Source organism: Phasianus colchicus, chromosome 2 (genome assembly GCF_987193195.1).
Source record: "Phasianus colchicus chromosome 2, bPhaCol1.hap1.1, whole genome shotgun sequence".
NCBI lineage: Eukaryota > Metazoa > Chordata > Aves > Galliformes > Phasianidae > Phasianus > Phasianus colchicus.
Window position 1 is genome coordinate 37056959 of NC_143437.1, and position 18836 is coordinate 37075794.

At 33.1% G+C, this 18836-nt stretch overlaps 1 protein-coding gene across 1 annotated transcript in view; it reads right to left on the reverse strand.

The window, feature by feature from the left end:
• Window positions 1-18836, reverse strand: part of RYR2 (ryanodine receptor 2) — a 355102-nt gene that overhangs the window by 87433 nt on the left and 248833 nt on the right. Inside the window, exons 50-61 of the mRNA XM_090135386.1 lie at window positions 17837-18057; window positions 16437-16527; window positions 14234-14374; window positions 13285-13448; window positions 11053-11131; window positions 10310-10399; window positions 8967-9104; window positions 6748-6825; window positions 5400-5475; window positions 3888-4014; window positions 2931-3046; window positions 1434-1498 (exon numbers count right to left, since the gene is read on the reverse strand). Of these exons, the coding sequence (XP_089991512.1) occupies window positions 1434-1498; window positions 2931-3046; window positions 3888-4014; window positions 5400-5475; window positions 6748-6825; window positions 8967-9104; window positions 10310-10399; window positions 11053-11131; window positions 13285-13448; window positions 14234-14374; window positions 16437-16527; window positions 17837-18057 (1386 nt within the window). The remainder of the gene's footprint in view (window positions 1-1433; window positions 1499-2930; window positions 3047-3887; window positions 4015-5399; window positions 5476-6747; window positions 6826-8966; window positions 9105-10309; window positions 10400-11052; window positions 11132-13284; window positions 13449-14233; window positions 14375-16436; window positions 16528-17836; window positions 18058-18836) is intronic.

An 18836-nucleotide genomic window follows, 5' to 3' on the forward strand; every position in this document is an offset into this window, starting at 1 on the left:
TATCTTTTTTAGATCTGTGTTTTCTTTAGGAGGAATATAAAACAGGAAGCATCATTTCATTTTACCTCACAATTTAATATTTGTTCAATACTACATAAATGGACACAACTATTACTGTTCATGCCTTTAGTGTAGGGAGGTTTCATTAAAAAAAGCCCTTGGAACTGTCTGTACACTAATGGCACTTAATACTACATGCTCTCAAACAGAACTCCAAAAACCCTTGCTCATTAAGGGTTTCCACAGAAGTTTTCTTATGATTGCTTCCTTTCGGGTACATGGTTCACTACAGTGACAAAGTCAATGAGCACAGAAAATAGTACATTATGGAAGTACTGGAAGAGATTACAATTTACTGCAAATATAAGAGGATTAGAAAACACTGCAAATACCTACCTGTGCGTATTCACTAATGAACTGAAAAGGAACTTTGAACATGCAAGATCCAGACAAGCTTTTTAGTGCTGAAGCAAGAATCAGGTTTTCTTAAATTCTCCTTGGCATATGAAGGAGTACTGGGCTGTCAGGAACTTCAAAGATCAACAATGGAATGTGAAAAGTCCTGCATCTGGGGAGGAATAACCCCAGGGATCAATAAATAGTAAGGGCTGACTGCCTGGAAAATAGCTCTGCAGAGGAAGACCTGGGGTACAGATGGACATCAAGTTGACTATAAATCAACAGTGTCTCTGCTGCAAAGAAATCAAATAGCAACCTGAGCTGAGTTAGGTAGAGTTGTAAAGGTTGCAAGATGAAACACAGAAGGTTCTGTCCAAATATAAGGAAAGACTTTTTTAAAACAAACAACAAAAAACCACAACTGTGAGGTTGACTAAGATGAGTAAATGTTGCTCTGACAGGCTGTGGAGTCTCCCTCCTTGGAGATACACAGAAGCCATCTGGACAGTTCTGAGAACTTTGCCCTATTCGATCCTGCCTGTGCAGTAGGCTTAGACTAGATAATTTCCAGAGGTCTCTTCCGACCCTCAACCATTTTGTGATTCTATGAAGAAGACATCAGCATTGTTTTAAAACAAGGAAACAGATAAGGAAGGTAACACTGAAAGATACACACAACTGGCTGGTTCCAGTAAACACTGCTCACATTTAGCTGCCTAAATACTGTAAAAGAAACTATTGAACTACACTGTTAGTAAACAGAAAATGTAGGGAGGTTATAAATTCACATGATTAATTACATAGAATAGAGTAAGAGAATAAAGACAGTAAGAATAGAATCCTGTAATTTTTATCATGATTATACTTCATCCCTAGTATTTTCAAGCTATTTTTTATTACTATTGCTTTCAATTATTAAAACAATGACGTTAACACAGAAGGGTGCAAATAAAACAATGATAATCATGTTCACTAACATATCCTTTCTCAACTACTTACTATGTTGACAAATAATATGCAAAGATATACTGTACTTTGGCAAAAAACTTGATTTCTTGTTCATATGGGAAATGCTCTCCTTTGCCTCTGCTGCCACCATCTGAAGAGAGAAGAAAATTACATTTCCTATTACAAATCCTAATTATAGTCTACTCCGCATTTTTTCTTAGCAAATGTACAATACAGATAAAAAATATCGGTGGTCTTTACATATTGATTTATTATACTACAAATAATGAACATACAGGTTAAAGATGCATTTTTTGACTACCTCATGAGAAGAAAAGAAACAACAAATAAAATGCACAAAGAAAAACTGTCCAAATATCTATAGATGTGAAGGCACCTCATAGTTCAAAGAGATACAAAAATTTATACAAGATGAAAATCTGATTGTACATTTGTATTTTTCTACTTATTGGCAACACTTTTGGAAGACTGAAATCTGATTCTAAATGAACATATTTCTCCTGTAGTATAAAAAAGAAACAAACAAAAATTATTGCATTTGTACAGACTTTGTTTAAACAACAAAATGAATTATTAAATTTACCCAACAGAAATTAAGCTTACTTCTCTTCCCCTATTGCTATAATACTTGCATATTGTTTCTAAGAGAATTCAGCATACAGAAACATTTATCCTTTATTCATTAACTTCTTTCTGCTTATTCACAGAACTACAAGAATAGCGTTTGTCCTACCAGTGTTTCTAGTTTTCCAGCATTCATTCATTTCAACTTTTGCAGTCGTGCCAAATCTATCTAATTAAGTAGAAAATGAAGCCATGATTATTAGGCAGTAATAGCAGAAGCAACCATGTGATTTATGAAAGCTAGATTTTTGGTAATGTAGGCAATCATTAAACATAATCACTCATAAACTTGATAATTTTCACTTTAAAATCAGTCATGTATTTGGATGAGCACTGGTTTATTCAATCTTTCTGCTGCTCCTTAATATTTTCAATTACAGCATGCATGCCCTGACATGATGTACAAGATGCATCATGTGGCTTTGCAATTCCAAGGTCAAACAAAAGCTGCTTCTTGGTCCAGTTCTTTCCTTTTTACTGCTCTCGTAAGAATCTGATATGGGCCAAACTGTTACTTTAAGAAAAACAGATTTTTCCTTCACGGAGATGTTTCTCCTCCAGAAAAACAGTTGAAATGTGTACAAATGACTGGTTTAATCTTCTCTGTGAAAAAGAGAATAGATGTGAATAGTAAATACCAATGCTCACATGTGAAAGGTTATCAATTTGTTTATAAATTCAAGGGAATATCTTATTTTGTTTTTCAAACAATGAAAGTCATTATAAATTTTGGCAGAATACTTGTCTGAAGAATGAATGTGGGAAACTAGAATGAATGTGAAATACATAACTTTCCAAAATTCATTATCATCATCGACTGCAGAAAGTTAGAGCAAAAAGTCCTGGTCAAAGAATTTATTTTTTTGAAATTTTTAAGTTGTTTTTATGATTTCAAACATCTTGGGAATTGTTAGAAAATTATACAAGTAGTACTGTACCAAATTCCAAAATGTACTGATGAGCTTCATCTACATATCTTATAAGCTGCTGGAGGAAACTGTAGGCAAAGCGTTTCTCAATGGAAGGTGTGTCCAATTCCAGGTCCTTAAGTCCTCTGAAATAAGAGCAAGTCAATTTTTAACTTGGCAGAAGGAATAAAAACAGTCTTACCTTGTCTGAGGCCATTTTCTCTAGTAATAATAAACTGCTCACTAATATAGGAATTGTTCTGTTTAAAATTAAACAGTTCTCTTACACTTATTTAGGTTTTAAGCAATTTGTTAAGATGTAATTCAAGTTTCCCAGGTAGAAGGTTACAGAAAAAGAACTCATGACTCAGACTAATTTAATATTATTTCAATTACTTTCCCTTATTTGTAAGGTATTTCCATCTTTAATGTCTTAATGTCTTCCATTGATTGATTTTTGGCTGAGGGAATATCAAAACTGCCAAAGCACTTTGCTTTAAACAATCATGCCTGAAAAAAAGTTAGTCTCCGTCATCATGAGTTTTGACTAAAATTGTATTTGTAAAGAAGAAATTTTTAACAGCTATCTAGCATTTGTGAAAATTCAGAGTAAAAACAAAAAGAACTACTAAAATGTTACTTTATCTTTTGGACCAGGTTCCAAAAGTCCATCTTCTTTCAACAAACCAACAATTAACCAGTGGATAGTTAATTTAGGATTAAAAATAGGATTTGTGATGTAGGCTTTTGTCTTCTATTAGTAATCTGGTAACAACATAAGCTTTGTTTTTCGCTTTAATGACTGAGCATAAGGACGTTATGCTTTACCAGTAAGGTAGTTTGGCACTCCACTGTTAGAGGCACAATGTCTACAAATAGTTATTTTGCGACTTAGGGCACATGTACCTACTAAATGTATCTGTCTTTGTACTGCATGTTTCTGCTATAAAAAAGAACATTGCTGATGATACAATATAGTTTTATTACCTGGAGACTACATATCCATTAATCTGTAGAAATTTCAGAATATCCTGTGCTTTTTCTCTGTCCTTAGCTTTTTCTTTGGCTGTGAGTGTATCATAAGGAACAAGAAGGGGATGGTTTCCTCCTCCTACTATGGAATATCATGAGAATTAAAAGGCAGTTTAGGAGCATCTATTGACACAATATTACCTGATATGCAAAAATACTGTTGTAATCACACAGCATGCTACGGTACAGTCTAGCCTGAAGTACCAACAATTCATTTTTCTGTTTCTTTACAAAAAAAACAACCTATATTTCTGTAAAATATTTAGATATAAACTTTAGGCATGGCTACATACACGCTTTTAATATAAACAGCTGCTGCAAAAACTAGGAAAATATGTTGGACTTGGAATCATGAAAACATTAAGGCTGGAATAGACAATGATAATCTAGACTAAACATAGACCTGCTATCTTATTGAAAGAAAAAAAAAAAAGTGAAATATGATAAAGTGCTTAACTGTTATGAACATGCATTATCATTGCAACTTGGTTTAATGTAACTGAATGTACTTCAGTAAATAAGAATTTCATACCGAAACCAAGAACTGTCATTCTGACAGTAATTATCATTACTATCATTTCACTCTTTTGTATTAGTAAATAGCTTTTATCTGAACCTACAAGATCTACTTTTTCTTTATTATTCTCCCTCAGTCCTGTTGGGACAGAAGAGGAGTGAGTGAAAGTCTGTATGGTGCTTCGATAGCTGCTGTGTTAAACCACAAGGATTCATATAACTTAGCAAGATATATAAACAACTAAAATCCAAGAAAGTGATGTAGTTCACTTATATAGGACATAGTATATACATGAAAGCCAAAAAGTAAACAAACTTTTTCCTAAAATCTTAATTACCATAAAATTTGGTGGAGATTTACAAATAAAAAAAAAATGCAGCACATGAAAAAAAAAATCAAATTAGTTGCATAATATTATACTTTGCCCATTTGGATAACACAAAATCCTATACTCAGTCATCTGCAAATTAGAATTTGTTGTTTCTCCAAGTATTGGAGATGTGCAAATGTTATGTCCAAAAAAAAAAAAATCCTTTACATATAGTTGAACAAATTTATCTAATACAGAAGAAACAGCAGTCACACAGTATATCACAAAATTCATCATTTGGTAAATAGAGATAACAGATCACAATCAATTTGTTTTATGTGGAATCAAGAATCTACTCTAGATTTATTCATTTGTCAATTCAAAACATTCTTCTAGATCTATCTGTAGTAAAAAGCAGTACTCCAAAAAAAAATCAGAGCCCAATCAGCAATAGTCTTAGAGATAAAAACCAAAAGGAAAATATATTAATTTATCTTAATCGTTATTCATGATTTTTGATTTCTTCTTGTATTATAGCAGTGGTAGCTCAGGCAGCCTGTCTCATACGTTTTCTCCAGTTTGGGCTTTAAGATAATCAAACAGAATTTAGAATGCAGTAAATACTTATAGTTCATGTTACCTTTTGCTTCAAGCTCCATTTTCTTTTTCTTTGCCCATATGTTATGGTAGTTTTCAGCCATCATCTCTGCCATAGCCTTAGAAAAATGGAGAACTTACAATGAGTTGCAATAGTCAGCTCCCAAGGAAGGACAAATTTCTAGTTGATATAATGACAATTTTTGTGTATTTGCAGTTTAAATGCAGTGACACTGTAATGATTAAAAAAAAATAAGAGTTTTTATCATGATACAGCATTTCCATAGGATGGGCAGGCAGGAATTAGGGACCAGTTGCCAAAAAAAGAACTGTTAAAACCAAACAAAAGGAATCACATAGAGAAGGAAGAGTACTGGTATGTCAGACAGGAACTTGATTCTCAAAACAAAGAGAGCAAGAACCCTCCTAAGGACTTCAAAACGGAAATAAAGAACAGCAAACTTCTTATCAGCAAACTGCTTGTCAGAGCAGTCAACTAAAAAAATATCTCAAATGACACAGAAAAGCTCTCCATTCTATAAGTAATAGGAACTACTAGCACAGCATGAGAAAACAACATAAACTCTCCCCTCCTGTGTTCATGACTCTATACCCACTAAACATAAGCAGCTTTAGAATTTCTCTAAATTTCACTCTTCATATTTCATGGACCTATGGTAACAGAATTCTTCAGTAAGTAGTTAGCCAATTACTTTATTACTGCTGATTTTTTCACTGTACTGCAACAGAGCTCAGCACAGGCAAAGTCCCCGCATTTCAAAAGTTTTTTATAACTAGCTTTGAACACCATGTTGCCATCACTATGCTGGTGCCAAATCTCATGGTAATTTAAACTGATCTAGTACATGTCTAAATAATATTGAAACTGTACTCAGAGTAAAGCAGTAGACTTTAAAACCTGGCACCATGCTCCATCAAATACCACTACAAAACTTAACTTTCTAAAGGCAGAAACATCATTTGTTTACCAACTAAAAAGTAATGTTCCAAATAACAGCAAACTAGTGATAGACCTGTCAAAATCCTGCTCACGATCTCTTATTACAAGTCACGTCAATAGTTCCTGATGCAATTTAGAAAAATGAGCAATGAGAAAATACTTGGGGAAGCTGGTGGTGAAATTAATAGCAAACAGAAAAAAAAAAAAAGTGATTTTCCAAACTGTTCTAAACAGAACTGTCTTTAGAATGAAAGATGTTTGCAAACAAGGCTTGGAAAAGTAATCTGGGAATAAAAGAAATTTTGGAGCATTTCAGAAAAAAACTGCTTTTTTAAAAAATAAAAGAGAATCAAAGAGCAATGGTGAGGAAAAAAAAAAAAAGAACCACCATTTTAACTATCAAAAGGGTTAAAAAGTGCTTCTGACTTACGTGCACATCTCTGGAGAGGGTAACATTGCTCATGTCAATTGCTCGAGGACTGTAACCATGGGCTGCATCTACAGAGATCTGAATGACAAACATGCAAAACAGTGGAGTTGTTGTTGTGTTGGAGTTGTATATAAATATTTGTAAGTACTTGATGTGAAGAAGTGAACTTTAACAAGATACTGAAAGTAATGAAAGAACTTAAGAAAAGAAAATCACTTTAGAAGGCAAAAGAACTCCCTATATGGCCCAATTGAAAACATACCAATAGCAGTAAATTGAAGCTGGATGTAGGGAAAAGGTGTAAACACCACTCATTTAAAAGCAAATTTCACTTGAAAAAACGTTTAAGACATGAACTCACTGTGAATAATTCTGTACTAAAGTTTTAATTTATATCTCCGCATTTTCTATTTTTTTCCAAAGAAAGACAAAGCAGGCCAAACCTTGAATTCAGGCAAAAAAAAAAAAAAAAATCAAGCTTCCTGTTTTTCTATTCAACTCTATTTCTACCTATATTATTTACTAAACAAGATACATGACTCTAAGTCCTCTTCCTCAGCCAGAAAATACCATCATTCTGTCATTCTCTCAACTGCCTAAATTTGTCACAGGCTTGTTCAAAGGTTCTTTGATAAAACATCAAAGAAGGATAAACAATGATGGAGATTATCTGGATGGCAAAACCATTGCTGCAGGAAATGTGGCTAGAAAAAGTGAATTACTGTGCCCTTCCTCTTTGGATTTTGCTGTAATAGGTATACTCATGTCCACTACAAGAATATCATCCTTTAAAAAGAACAGAATTCTTCTCCTTGTTTTGCACCATAGTTAGAAGCACATATATGAGTATTTGCGAGGCATAGAAGTTGTTCATTTAAAAAGGTATTTCTGATAGAGAAGACAATAATACAATGGACGTACACGCAGTAAGCAGCAAAAGAAATCTGATAATTGCTTTCCTGTGTTTCCTAAAGTAAACAATTATTACATTAACATTACTGATTAAACATCATAACAATTTCTCAGCTGAACAAGGGAAAATGCTAGATTTTGCCTGTGATTATAGCACATTTTAAACATACAGTGACTATTAATGTGATAGTATACTCTTAAAATGCTATGGTGTTCTAGATTACAGAAACTCTCCTAGTATAGTTAAGTAATTTTTTATGGTATAGGAAGACTAATTTATACAAAAAAAGCTCTTTTTAGAGTAATTTCACCCCTATTATAAAGCTACTAATTCTAAATAAGCTCCTTATGCTTGAAGTTTATACAAAAATATGTCATTATACTGTTTGGGGGCAATAATACAAGAAAAAAAAAGAAAGAAATGAAGAATTCCAGAATGAAATTATCATTTGTAAACTAAATTTTTAGTTTAGTTTTACTTCATCCTAAATCAAATCACATAATATTCACTTTCTAACTTCTAGACAGTGGAGGGGCAGGTTCAACTGCTTATTTTTCACAGGTGCACTACCAATCTTGCATATGCAAATTGTGCAGAGATGAGTGAAAAGAAGTGGAGATTTTTCTCCTCCATCTTATTTCCTCCACTGATCTGGTTCCACATATGTCTTTACGACTAAAACTGAAAGAGCTACTCTCCCCACTCAGTTAACTTTGCAAAGTATATACAGCTGTAAGATAGAAGAGAGAAATACTGGCATTATACTACCTTAGCAGCATTTTGATTTAAGAAGGCCATCAAAAAGAAAAAAAAGTTTTTAACATTTTCAGAATTGTTTGGCTGTGAATGCATGTCAACATTATGTTTCATTAACATTAATATTTGTACTCAATTTCCTTCTCTTAAAATGACAAAATAAGAATCAATTATATGTATACCTTTCCTTACTTGTTTAGTTATTTGAAGGCATCCATGACCAAAAAAATCCAAAACATCAATACCCAATATAATCATACTACTAAATAATTTAGCAAATTTTAAATCAAATAAAAAAAAACTAGTTTAATTTTTTTTTTTTTTTTTTTTTTTTTTTTAAGATGTTTGTTAGCTCAGTATTTTGTAACAGTGAAGAAGTGTCAAGCTTCAGTGCACTGAAACCCAAACTAATCTTTGGTGTTGTATGATCCCTTGTAAAAAATCCTTTCACGTTTTGGCACTATGGGACTATTTTATCACTTATAAAAATGAAAGAATGGAATGCAAATTTTGCATGACTTTTTATTAAAGTTTCAACAAAATTACTTACTTGACTGGTTTGAGATATGCGACGCGTCCGATTATACAATGCCATGGAATCTCCCTCCCGTGTCCTTTCAATCCGCCATCCCCACGCCAGCATGGTTTTTAGCGATTCTTTGATTGGCCATCGATAAATTTCTTTCTCCTACAAGGATGCACAGGCAGCGATTATCTTGTTTAACATACAGCTGTGCAGAGCAAAAACTGAACTATTGTGCTTTTGCTTGATTATAATGAGATGAAAAGAAATGCATCGATATCATGACACAAGGGCACTACAATGAAGCAAATAAAGCCTACAAAATATTTGTGTTTATTTATCATTTTATAGGTGAGAAAAATTCCGGCCATGCAAGAAACTGATGATCACAGGGATAAATAAGAGTCTTAATGGCATTAACTCAATACAAACTCAAAGGTAGACTGGTTAATTATCAGGAGTAATATGGTGTTTTCTCTGCTAGATGAAACAAAACAACATAATTACAGAACCATAAAAAAAAGTCTACATCAGAAGAGAACCCTGGAGATCATCTGGCTCATCCTTGTGCTAAAGTCAGATTACCTAACCTAATTGAATTAACCAAGGTTATCAAGATTAAGTTATCTAGTTATCTAGATAGTTATCTAATCTGCTGTGCCATGTCTTGAATAATTCCAGTCTACCACTTCTCTAGCCAACCAATTCAAAGAATTTTCAAGGAATGAAGGATGTCCTGAAAGTATTTCTGGTGAAGCAACTTATACCCCAGTGCTTCACCTTGGCACTGTACATGCCTATGAAAGAAATAACTATTTTCTCTATAACTATTTTTTAGGTAACACAAGACTGAGGTTAGACTCTTCTGAGCTTTCTTTAAGATGAACAAAACCAGCTCCTACAAACTTGCTCCCTTTTCCAGTCTTCAAATCTAACCTAGTTGGACTTGAAGGTCTTTTCCAACCTGAGAAATTTTATGATTCTGTGATTCTATGCTGGACAAGAACAGACAAAGACTCAATTTAAATCTAATCTTCACTAAGCATCCCCGGATGACCTTTCTCTAAAAGTATACTGGTGTTATGACACTTGAGTTTCACTATAAATTAGGCCAGTTATGTTGAACCATGAGAGAAAATTGTTTTGATGGCCTGTTTAGTGTACAATAAAAAACTATCCCTTCTTTCTATAATTTTGATGAATGCAACAACGCACTAGGGGATGGACTATTAAAAAACAAAAAAAAGAGTGGTGTAAAAAAAAAAAAAAAAAGGAATGTAAAAGCAATGGGATATTTTCACATTAAAAGAAATTAAAAAACTAAAAAAATTTGGTCACTCTGGGTCAAGAAGAATGACAAAATTCCTCACCTTTTCAGAGAGTAATTTATACTGTTTCATTAAGGGTTGCACTTTTGCAGATTCAGAATATGTTTCACCATATGTCCATCCATTGGCAAACTGAAAACAATCATAAAGAGGGAAAAAGTATAAAAAATCCTATTTTTACTTTGTACAAATGAGTAGAAGAATGCTTCTGCCAGTCTGTTCTCTTAAAATGCCCTTTCTACAATTTTCTCACTGAATCTTTGTATTATGCACATGCAATGAAAAGAATTATTAAAAAACACCTTTTCTAAAAATTAATAACTGCTTGAAGAAAACATTTCAAGATATTTTGTCTTTATTGACTTCCTCTAGATAACTCCACAGAGCAGAATAGTGTGTTACAGTTGAGGAACAGTTTTTAATACTTGACACCAGAAACTACATGAAATCATACAAATCCAAGAAGTGTCTGTATTTTTTAAAATTTTATGTTTTTACAAATAAAAAAGTCAGCAAAACTCTCAAACAATTAACCAAATATATTAGCTTAATGATCAGCAATAAAAATAATGAAATGCTGAAAGACTATCCTGAAATATTTCTGTGAACTTACAGAAATCTTACACTGCCAAAAATTTATTTCAAGAAAATTTTTGTTTATTTCTTACCTGCATAACAACTTAGAATATTATGAAAAACAATGACATTCGGATTTAAATCTTTTTCAGATTAAGTGGATATAAATTAAAATTTAATAATAGGATTAAAAGGAAGAGAGATTTTACCTTTTCCATCGACCATTTATCATGAGAGTGTTCCGCATATTTGTTAATGAAATATTCTAGTTTTTCAGGGATTGTAATGCTGAAAGTTAAGGGGAAAAAAAGCTAAAATATCACACATGTTAAACTTGAAATATGTTTCAATTAGAAGTTTTTTAAAAATGTTGCAATGCATACCCCAATTCAAAGCATTTTAGTGCGATGCTTTCTTTACACACAGTTTCTCCAAGACACAGTTATATCAAAGATGAAATCTGACCTATTTCATGACTGGAATGAAAACTACAGCTGTTACAGGATTTTAATCTTTTTGACCCACATGTGTAGGAAAAATTCAGTAAGGATATCCAGCACTTACTCTTTTTGTTACTTATTTCTATTCCTAGTATTCTTTTTTTTTTTTTTGTGATTAAATATATAAATACGACCTATAGCTTCAGAAATGCAGTAGTTTATTATACATATCCATAATAAACTAAGAGCTAGAACAGTCCTTTATTGTAACGCATCACGAATTTTACATATTTCTATAAATTTTATTACATACTTGAAGAACATTAATTTATGAAAATTAATTGTTTATTTTCCACCACCTTAGTGAACAGCTTAAAAATATTACTTAAAAAAAAAAAAAACACACAAAAATAGAAATATGCAAAAGATATGCTAGCCCTTAAGTAAAATTTGTTAAGCAATAAAAGAAAAGCAGCTGTCCTGGGCCATCAAACAAGAGAGCAAACAGAGAGAATCCTCTTCCAAAAATGGTTCAAATATCAGTATTTATCTGCATTCTTGATCACTTAGAAATAGCATAATCTTCCCTCCTTAAACAGAATTTTGGCAGCAACCGTGTTACAGCGCCATCTACTGCAAAGCAGAAAAGCACGGATTTTCATTTATAGAGTGATAAAAAGCAGGTATGTAAAACAAAATGATGTTGTATACAGGCAGAATAACAGTTTGCAAGAACCCAGACACACAGAGGACAGAAAGCACTGATCCAGCATCATCAATAGATTGTTTTTTTGGTTTATTTGAAAGTGTGCATTTCAGAAGAAAATACTGGTGATATAATAATTTGCATAATTTCAGAAATATAAGAAGTGGACAAGCACAACAAGGTCATTATTTATAGCTTTATATAAATAGGGCTAGGGCTGGTAAGCAATGATTGCAGGACTGACATGAAGAAGAATAAAGAACTGGTTGGAAGTGACACGGATGGAAGCAGTGCTTTCTTTTTGTCTTGAATCATCACAAAACAGTAACTTAAGGAAATGAGGTGACCAATGATTTTAGTGTTGTTAAGGGACATCTTCTGACGTTTTGAGTATATTATGGCTATCTACAATGTTCCTCTGAAAGGACACCAGAAGTCATATCTCTTATTAATTAACTGATAATACCCTCACTAAATTTTGTTAAATCTTTCTCTCTCTCTCTCTATATATATATATTAAATACCTCATAGATGAATTTCAGTGGTGACAAATGTGATTCCTACACTCAAGTCTATACTATGGCTTCTGCTATCATATTTCCATGTGTACACCTGTATCAATATACTATGCATCAAAGGTATGAATATACTGACTGCATTCTGTTCTTTGAATGTTAATACAGAAAGTCCACAAGGGCAACTGAAGTAAATTTCCTACAAGTAGTATTTTTTGAGTTACAGTGAACAACCATACCACTGTAAGACTATTTTATACAAAGGAAAACACGGTCCCAGTTGTGGTAAAAAAAAAATTAGGACAAAAAATCTCTTTCCAATACCTATTCTTTCTATGAACTTAGAAGGGCAGAATCTCACATTCGGGAGAGAATGAAGATCTGTCTTCCTATTAATTTCCCCATTATTCAGAGTAAAAAAGAGATTATATGAACATATGATCACTATCATTTTCTGTAGGTACATGGCTATTCACAGGCAATAGAATACTAATCTTAGCACACGTTCATAATGGCAGGGATGACGTAGAGCTTCCTACTTTCCCAGCTCCTAAAAACATGCTCAGCTGTCAGCAGCAGATGCACAAAGGTAACTGGAGAGCTCTATCTTCAGGCTGAAAATGCATTAAAAAGAAAATAAAAATAAAATGCAAGGTCTACATTTTACCTAGACGATGAGAATTCAGAAGAGTCATGACTGATTTCACATCTTACCAACAGTGGACTCCTTTCTTCATATACTCATGGAAAAAAAGTAGTTGCAACAAAATAATTTCTTACTTTGAAGTATCAACAGGTTGGGGATTGAAGTTTCCATCTGAATCCATTGAAGATTGTTTTTCCATCATATTGACATAATTTGATTCCATATAATCTGGAGGTAATGCCCCTGCAACTGCACTCAAACAAGGCAAAGCCAGTTTGAACAGTTCTTGTTCATACTTCTGTAGACCACACAAAGGATATAAAACGAATAGTCAAAGAAAGCAACCATCATCATTGCTAAAACTGATATATATATGAAACCAAGCAGCCATAGAATGGCTTTTTTAGTGAGAAATTGAATTTTTCTGAAAATAAAAGCAACTGACTGCCCAAAACAAATTATGGAACTACAGCTGGTAGCATGTACAGCATGTACCTTAATATCCATTTTATACGGTGGAGACCAGAATGGTACATAGCATTCAAGGTGAAGCTGCACCATTGCTAAATGAGCAGGAGAATCACTCTTTTGACCAGCTAGCTATGCTTTGTTTAATGCACCCCAAAAACGCAGCTTGTCCTATTTACAGGGCATACTGTGCATACTGTTGACCAGCACCTGCAGATCCTTCTCTGAAAAGTTTATTTGGAGGGACAGTAACCCCGGTTGAAGAAACTAGAGTGTGTGAGGCAGAAAAGGCAGCTTTCAGCTATCTTCAGAGTCTTGAGTTTGCTTTTAGGGCTCTGAAGTATTGACCTATATAGATATACTTCAAGATTACTATGTTAGATATAGATTTTTTTAAATTTAATTTTAATGAACAGACAAATAGGTATACCTATCTGAATATGTAACAGGAAGATTTAAACTAGAAGACTGAGATTTTACTAATGTCTATATTTCCACTATGCATTATTAACTCTAAGGTGGATAGCACTAGGTTAATAGAAGATAGGTAAAAGTTACAGATTACAGAAAAGAAACATTTTTTATTAGCGGTAGATGGATAGTAAAATGAATTACCTTTTGAGACAAAGCATCAAAAATACCCCAAAATAACTTTCTGGATAAATGAAGTTCTTCTTCTGAGGCAGCACCAAAGTTACCCCATCCACCTGGTAAACAATAATACTTCCAGCATCTTTCATAATGATTTGTCAGCAACTAAAACAGAAGATATTTTGAAAGCAAATAAAATATAACTTCTGATGTTCTCCAATTCTGGCACTCAACATCTACAGGCACTGCCACAAGAATTTTAACTTTTACAAAGAAGCAGTGATTTTCACTTACTATTTGTTTGTGGATAAACACACAAGAAAAACAGTTTTTACTTTTAACATTAGTGGCATATGCAGAAAATATACAGAGCATCATGTTTCCCACCACCACAAGAAACCTGACAGAATTCACCCCAATCAGCATTCTGCTATCCCAAAAACTGCTGCAGGGTGGAGAAGAGAATCATGATACAAGCTAGCTCCCAGTTACACTTCACATGTCTGAAAGATATTCAACTGTGTGATTCATCTCTTCTGTGAGCTGTAAAAACCTGCTACCAGCCTACCCTCCTGCCTTTTCTTAAAATTGGCAGTGAGCTTTATTCTTTGTCATTCATTACATGCAGGTTTCTTGTTAATTGTTACAAAATTCCAGATTATTAAGACGTCAAATGGTGCAAGGACCTTCTAGCAGGTATTTGTCAAACCAAAACAGATTTTACATTTAATGGATCGTCTACGTCCCTGAGTCACAAACAAGTTGAGAAAAAATTAGTTGGTCATCTGTTATGAAAGGCAATCCCAAATGATAATGAATGTCTGATATAAGTAAGTATTAAAACTAGACTAACCTAAGTTAGTCTGCAGACAAACAAAGCTTTTCCTAAGGTACAGGATGCTCTTTATGAAGAAGTTAGCTAGAATTTCAATTCAGTGTTAATTTTAACAGTTCCTCGGGGGGGAAAAAAAAGAAAAAAAAGAAAAAAATTTAAAAAACAGTTTCAACATCAATTTGCAAAGCATGATGGCAAAATATTGTAAGTCATTGCTAAGCTCTCTTTTTTTTCTAGTGAAAACAAATGACAACATGGAAAAGTGCAGACATTCATAATATCAGTTTGTAGAAATAGGGACTGGTATTAAGTAAAACAAACAAGTTCTTGAAGTACAAAAATGAGGACTTTCTGTTAATCAACAATATACTCTTAACACTGAAATTTTGCTAAACTTGACATGAATCAGAAAACAATACATATAACCAATTAGTATGAGGGATGATCTGAAAGTAATGCCTCCTATTTTATTATGTCAGTTCATGAAATAAGAGGCAGATGGTGGTGGTATTGCAGTAGAGGTTGAATATTTCCACCAATATTCTGTTACATTTTGTTACTGTGCAAGAGATAACAGCAGAGGGGCAGTCTGGCAAAATGGTCTGACATGGAATTCTATAGGCAAAGGTGTGGAATTATATTCCTCCATGTGGAAAAAATTGCACCCATTGACATCCATAAACTTGCATAGTAAAATCCTGCACAATTCTGAAGAGTATTATAGCAAACAAGACATATATAATGCAATTAATCCTGATATGTAGCTTTTGAAACAAAAAGAAACATTGAATAAGAAACGATGTCATATCTCATTCAAACTGCTGGTGGAAAAGCATTGAAAAGGGCTGCTGAAAAGCACCAGTATGACAGGCAGTAAATTATATATTTCTTATAACCAGCAATGAAATCTGAAGAACCTTTAAAGAGTTTGTAATGTAAAGGAAAAAAAAAAAACAACATTTTTTCTTGTGCATGATTAATCAGAAAGAAAATATAGATTAAAACTGTTGAGGGCTGAAGACAAAAGGGAAGATTAATTAAAAACATATTGTTTAGATTTCCAAGCACAAACCACAGAAGAAGAGTCTTTATTCCAAGAGAAACAAAAAACAATACAGATGTCAAAATGAAAGGTACAAGCAAATTATCAGTTACTATCTTTGTGCACATACATACACTTCTACATCATTTTTTTCCCCCCAAAGATGTCCCTATTCTGTATCCATACGGTCTTGGAGAAAAAAAAAAAAAAAAGGTGGGGGGACAGAGGGGAAGGACTTATAAACATTAGATGTATTAGATATGGACTTCATCACTCTACAAGGATGGATGCAAATCAGACTAATTTTCTTACAAGAGAAGAATACTACTGAAATTAAAGTATACATTTACCTTGAGAGGCATCTTTGCATGTTCATTTAATAGGGGAACATCAAATACTAATCTTCTCAGCAAATGCTGCATCATAGAAGGTCTCAACTGCCTAAAAGCAGACAGACAATTTCAACAGAGTGTATCACCACAGTTGCTTATAAATTAATAAATAATAAATATATTAAAGCAACCTGTCAATTCTATTCTACATTAAAATTATTCAGATTCATTAAGTAATGGGATTTTGCTTGCAGCACTGAACGATTATGTCCAAAAAGAGAGCAAAGAAGCACGTATCAAAGAAAAATTTCTCAGAATGTCATAAATCAACTCCTTTAAGGAAGCACGGGAAAACATCTGACCTGTAGACAGAGATGTAATAAATCAGGAAAAAAAATATCTGAATTCTCATACTATATATTATGGTCACTCTGTCCACAAGCAGAAACTATAATGTGAATTTCTTACAACATACCTCAAAGGTACTGAAAAATATCTTATTAACTAACAATGACATATGAGCACTAATTCTTCAGATGTATTAAATCAGACATGCAGTAGTGAGTGCCAACTGGAGGGATGGAGGAAATATATACAATATGTATTTCAGAATGACAAAGACATTGAATTGTTCCAGAAAAATAGGGAACACTCATTTCTGTTATTGGTCCTTAAGAAGGTCGTGTATAGAGAACAATCAATGTGAAATATAACAAATTTTTGTATGGTACTTTTGTTCCTCTCTCTTAGCTTCAAAATATGAATTGTATGCCACTTCTGAACAAATATAAAAAAAATAATAATAATTACAGTAAAGCATTTAAAAGAGCTCTGGTGATTTGAAAGCCTAGATGTCGCTAACTGTCATTAGGGATTACATTCAACAGTGCATTACAATTGACCTTGTAAACCTACAAAAACCTGTGATTGTAACTAAATGTTTTTGAAACTTGTAGATAGAAGATGAAATTCCTCCATCAAGTGTCAATGATGAAATATGACTATACCAGTCATTGAGTAGGATTTCAAATGTAACACAAAATACATATCTTCTTTGAACTGTATGATCTATTGATCATAAACCACATTGCCAGCCTGTAAGGCTGAGGAAATTCAAATTGTACTTCATTGAATGCACAATTCAACATTTCCAGAGCTTTGTTTTTTGCAGTACATCTTCCATGCCAAAACATTGTCATCATATAATTTTTAAAAACTCAGTAAAGCAAAGTAACTAGAGACATATAAGCAATTAATAAAATAGCAAGCAGAATACAACCATTATTTTTAAAATGTCACAATCATGTTTCAGCAGAAATTCTTAATTTTGCTACTGATGGCACAGTTCTGTGTTCCCATGTTATATGGAGGTCAGTTTATCAACTCACATTCCTCTACAGACAAGAATATGTTCTTACCCACAGATAGAAAGTAAACACTCCTCAATGGAATCTCGCTGAGCTTTGGTAAGAGAGCAGCCCTTTGAAAGTCTGTACACAGTATGCAGTAAGGAATCAATAAGGGAAGCATGGTGCTCTGTGCCAGCAAAAAGAGGGGCGCATCTGGTCAACAGAGGCAAGACTGCTGTGCAAAGGTATCGATTCAGAGCTAAAGCCATATCTGTAGCACTTAAAGCAGCCTACAAAGTAAACAAGAAAATAATTAGTTTTGTTTTGTCAATGTTGTTACAAATTAAAGGTTTTTTTGTTGTTGTTGTTTGTTTGTTTTACTTTTTAGCCATTAAAAGAGGAAATACTTAAAGCACAAATACAGATTTGAAACCCACTGGATACTGAATGTCTAGTTCCTTATTGTGTTTCTGTCATCTCCTCACAGATAGCACTTTTTTTCTATGGTTGTATGAATGAAAGCATGATCAAAATAATGAAATTGGAAACTGAAGATAGCTTTTCAAAAACAAAACAGTTTTCAAATTTATATTGAAGAATGTCATACAGTGGTTTACAAAAACATTACTGGTATTATCTGATCTCAGAAAGTTTGCATTTACAAAACCCAGTAAAATCAAGCAGAAGTTCAAAGCAGGGAACAGATCCTCACCTATTCTTAAATAAAAATATAATTATTAAACAAAAGTTTAAATAAAAGGTCAGAGAAATCAATTTTCATGTCTTAGCCCTCATATATTCTTTCTAGATTTGACCTTTCTGTATCAATCCAACTAAGAAAAAATAGAGGAAAAAAAGACTTTCAAAAGTATAGAAAGCTAAAGCTATTTTTAGGAGAAGTTAAAAGGAAAAAAAAAAAAAAAAAAAAGAGATGTTAAAAACAAAGCACATGCCCCTAATGAATTCCTGAAGCAAAATCCCTGGGAAGAGACTTGCAGTTTCATTCTTTACTGGCACAGCTGATCTACTGTTCATTGGTTCTCAATGGATATGGGTATCAAAGGGGATA